The following is a 5,048-nucleotide window of genomic DNA, read 5'->3' as shown; positions in this document are numbered from 1 at the left end:
GGAACTTTTGTTTTAATCCTGACCAGTACTACCTCCTGTAGGAATATGTTACACTTACTAAGCGCCTTCTATAAGGCCAATGTCGTCTTATACCTCTGTTTACCTTTGTATAATATAGAACAGTCTGGAAAATTCCAAATAATTCAATTGATATGAAGTAGAGCAGCTCCCACGGAGATATTTCGTCTTTTTCACCCATCTGGAAGCATGCCGTACCAGCCATTCCAGATCTGATTTACGGCTCTTAAAGCCTCATAAAATCCCTGATACTTAAAGTGGATTTCGTGCATCTGCTTTGCATCTCTGTCACGACCTATCACAAAACATTTTGAATATGTATTTATAGTAACATCTCAGTTTCCAATGTTCGGCAGCTAATGTCTTTAGCCAGTGTTGAGGCAATATTTTGTACTTCGCATTTGAACTGTGAAAACAGCTTTTGTAGCTGTCACGGAACTTATCTCTCCCTGTGGAATAAAGGTTGAGACAAGAGCACTGCATCCACATAGTCAAGCGGCGTGCGCACTACTGATTTCCAACCGATAATACACTCTACATGCGGGCGGCAGTTCGTCCACTCGTCTTCACAAAGACTAGTTCTCATGGTTACGAACCAACATGTGCTTGCCCAGTCACGTAGCTAAGGCCGCGTCCTGAAGCGACAGAAGCGAACGACAGCGCGCGACGGCTTCCGACGACGAAACACAACAGCACTTGTTGTTGTTGTTGTTGTTGTTGTTGTGGTCTTCAGTCCAGAGACTGGTTTGATGCAGCACTCCATGTTACTCTATCCTGTGCAAGCTTCTTCATCTCCAAGTGTCTACTGCACCCTACATCCTTCTGAAACTGCTTAGTGTATTCATCTCTTGGTGTCTGCCCCGATAGCTGAGTGGTGTTGTGTACAGCACGTGGATGTTGTTTGTAACTGCTAGTGCGTGCGGTATGTGTTGTGTTTAGTGGAAATAGTGTCCGAACATGTTACGTAGGCAAGCACGGCTGAGGAGGGAGTGCCTCTACAGAAAGTCGAAGGAGAATATGGTACGAGCTATTCAAGAGAAGAAAGAAAGACTGAGTAGGTGCCTGGATGAAAATTTACCGATTCACACAGATCTTAGGAAGAACGCAATAGACCTGCAGAAGAAGTTGGAATGGGAAGACAAAGGGCAGGAAGTACCCGTTGCAATTGGGACTGAAAGTGATGGTGGTGGAATTTCACATGAAGATGACGAATACCGTTGGGCTGGTGTCGAAGACCCGAAGATCATGATAACGACGTCGCGTGATCCATCTTCGAGATTAAAAATGTTCGCCAAGGAGCAAAGATTAATATTCCCCAATTCCCAGCGTATGAACCGCGGTAATTACGAAATGAAACAGTTAATTAATGCATGTCGTGCGAATGATGTTACAGATTTCGTAGTCGTACACGAGCACAGGGGTGTACCTGACAGTTTAGTGATTTGTCATTTACCCTATGGACCAACTGCGTATTTTACAATGTCCGATGTTGTTATGCAGCACGACATACCAGACATTGGAACAATGTCCGAACAATATCCTCATTTAATTCTTCACAATTTTAAAACTCAGCTGGGAAATCGAGTCATGAATATTTTGAAATACTTGTTCCCTGTTCCAAAAGAAGACAGCCATAGAGTTATAACATTTGCAAATCATGATGACTATATATTATTTCAGCACCACACGTTTAAGAAAGTAAATGGATAAGACATTGAACTGACGGAAGTGGACCCACGATTTCAACTGAAACTGTATGAAATTAAACTTGGGACGTTGGAGCACGCTGATGCAGCAGACACAGAATGGGCATTGCGGCCTTACATGAACACATCGGCGAAAAGGAAATTTCTTTCTCCGGATGATGGCTGGGACCAGGATGACGATGTTGAAATATAACATATTCAGCAAAAACATTTGTATCAATATAAGCCATATTCATCATGTTTTGTACCGTAAACAGATAATTAAAATGTTTAACACAGATTCTCTCTCAGTTATGGACTAACTGCAGCCTTTTAATACCGCTTCGCCTTCTCATAAGCAATCTTCGGTATATGAGTTTTATTTTCCCGACGAACAGAACATTGGAAGAACTTTCGGGTTTGCTTTCGGTCGTCATCTGCAATCCAAGTTATTTCGACTGGCACATGCTCAGTTGCAATATCGCTGATTGGAAACGACGACCGGTGGTATGCTTAAAGCTTCTTTGAATAAACTATCACCATTCAACCTAACCTAGACCCGACTTATACACTGTGGATCAGTTTGTCACCACAATCTACATTCCTAAAACTAATATAGTGTGGGTTCTTTTCCTTTCATGTTTGCACACACATTAAATGACAGTACCATGGGATGCAGCTGACGTCAGATATCAGTAGGTTCAGTTGACCATTGTTTTTCGGTGTAGCTACAACAGTGGACATGTTAGCCACAAAGAGATGTGTTTACGAATGTATCAGTCTGGTAGGGCCTAACTATTGAAACCATAGTGTCTTTGTAACATGCATACACATGTCTTCGCTCGGTATATAACTACAGGTTATTACACAGTGAGGGGAGAACAAAAGTATACTCAGCTTCTTCCACTGTTCCTTCAAAACTGTTCTAATCTTGTTACAAACTTTAAAGTATTAGGTGGGTGCTTCAGACAGAATTTTGATGGCATCTTCTGAACAGCTAACAGAAATAGTAGCTTTCTGTAAGGTAACAATGTTATTGATGCAGGATTGAGCCCTGTCAATAAAGTACCATGAATGGTGAGTATATTTTTATGTATCGCAACCCTTTGACTGTGACAGTTGCCAAAGCATGGTGACCCCGAGTGCCGCAACAGTTGAACGCTGATACGAGGTGATATGTTTGACTACCACAGACTTGTTGAGAAATTAACTTCTGTAGCACATACTCGTTGTTTAATAAGAAATACATTGGGTTGTTGTATTACTGGTTAACTGTGAGCACACTTTATTGCTTGCTCTAAAATCAACTGATGGTATTTCAATCAATACTGCATGACTGTGTAATCAGTTAACGTTAGCAGTTTCAGCAGACTTACATCAGACTCTGTAATTTGCTGTGAACGCAGCACACGGTGTTTTGAGGTCTTGTCAATTTGATGTAAGCACTTTTGGTTAAATTTCACTCTACTATCTAATTTGTTGTAAATCCAGTTTCAGTGAACAGCCCATGATTTCTGCCAATTCTACATCTTGATTCATTGCTTTGGGACTGTATTGTCGTAATAAAATGCAGTTAATATTTTAAATAAATATTCCTACCTATACCAGTAGTAGTTCAAAGCCTGGAAGAGTAAAAAGTAAAAAGCTGAGAACTGAGATGCATGTCTTCAGTGCACAGTGTATGGGCAGAGTTGTGACAGTACAGCACCTGAGCCATGGTCACCAAATCTCACATGTAGCAGTCAGAGCTAAATGCAGTTGCCAACATATAAATATTCCTTACAGTTAAAAAGCAAAGCACAGGTGGTAGTGATAGTAGATTAACCCAGAAAAGAATGTAGGAAAGTGTCTGGTAATGGTGGAGCTGAATGACAATAGGATATAGTAAAATCGCAAGGTTTATAATAAATATGGAACACTATAGTGGTTTGTTAGGTATGAATGTATTGTATCTTCTTGTCTTAGTAAGAGTGACATGAAAAATGCCTCACCGGACCAGTTATAACTACTTTTTTGAAGACCTGCAATTTAACATTGAATTTGAATAGTGATTCATTCCACTTTATTTCACACATTACCCGAAAAAAAAAATAGCCGGCACGGTAGCTCAGCGTGTTCGGTCAGAGGGTTAGCTGCCCTCTGTAATAAAAAACTGAGTTAATTGATCAAAAACGAACTTAAACGGATGTCCTACGACGTCCGCCCCAAGCAGATGTAACGAACAAAAGCGAACAAAATGAGACTTAACAAAAAAAAAAAAAGCTGAGAACTGACAAGCATGTCTTCAGTGCACAGTGTATGGGCAGAGTTGTGACAGTACAGCACCTGAGCCATGGTCACCAAATCTCACATGTAGCAGTCAGAGCGTGACGGATTGCCACCCTATGGGCCCGGGTTCGATTCCCGGCTGGTTCGGGGATTTTGTCCGCTTAGAGACTGGGTGTTGTGCTGTGTTCATCATCATTTCATCCCTATCCGGCGCGCAGGTCGCCCAATGTGGCGTCGAATGTAATAAGACCTGCACCAAGGCGGCCGGACCTGCCCCACAAGGGGCCTCCCAGCCAATTATGCCAAACGATCACTTCCATTTCCATTTATTGGTCTCCCTATACGATTTTTACCCTCCACGCTGCCCTCCAATACTAACTTGGAGATACCTTGATGCCTCAGAAAATGTCCTACCAACCGATCCCTTCTTCTTGTCAAGTTGTGCCACAAACTCCCCTTCTCCCCAAATCTATTCAGTACCTCCTCATTAGTTATGTGACCTATCCATCTAATCTTCAGCATTCTTCTGTAGCACCACGTTTCGAAAGCTTCTATTCTCTTCTTGTCTAAACTATTTATCGTCCAATGTTTCACATCCGTTCATGGCTACACTCTAAAGAAATACTTTTAAAAAAGACTTCCTGACACTTATATCTATTCTCGATTTTAAAAATTTTCTCTTCTTCAGAGACGCTTTCCTTGCCATTGCCAGTCTGCATTTACAATCCTCACTACTTTGGCTATCATCAGTTATTTTGCTCCCTACATAGCAAAACTCATCTACTACTTTAAATGTCTCATTTCCTAATCTAATTCCCTCAGCATCACCTGATTTAATTGGACTACATTCCATTGTCCTCGTTTTGAATTTGTTAATGTTCATCTTATATCCTACTTTTGAGACTCTGCCCATTCCGTTCAAGTGCTCTTCCAGGTCCTTTGCTGTCTCTGACAGAATTACCCCCTGTCATCGGCAAACCTCAAAGGTTTTATTTCTTCTCCGTGGATTTTAATACCTACTCCGAATTTTTCTTTTGTTTCCTTTACTGGTTGTTCAATATATATATATTGAATAAC

General features: G+C 41.2%; 1 protein-coding gene across 1 annotated transcript; it reads left to right on the top strand.

The window, feature by feature from the left end:
* Positions 1–922: 922 nt before the first annotated feature.
* LOC126260188 (U3 small nucleolar ribonucleoprotein protein IMP4-like) lies at positions 923–1,946 on the top strand. The gene is given in 1 exon segment (XM_049957464.1): positions 923–1,946. A coding segment is annotated over 1 exon segment (942 nt). The 5' UTR covers positions 923–975; the 3' UTR covers positions 1,918–1,946.
* Positions 1,947–5,048: the final 3,102 nt, after the last annotated feature.

Source organism: Schistocerca nitens, chromosome 5 (genome assembly GCF_023898315.1).
Source record: "Schistocerca nitens isolate TAMUIC-IGC-003100 chromosome 5, iqSchNite1.1, whole genome shotgun sequence".
NCBI lineage: Eukaryota > Metazoa > Arthropoda > Insecta > Orthoptera > Acrididae > Schistocerca > Schistocerca nitens.
This window is presented reverse-complemented; position numbering and strand designations above follow the sequence as displayed.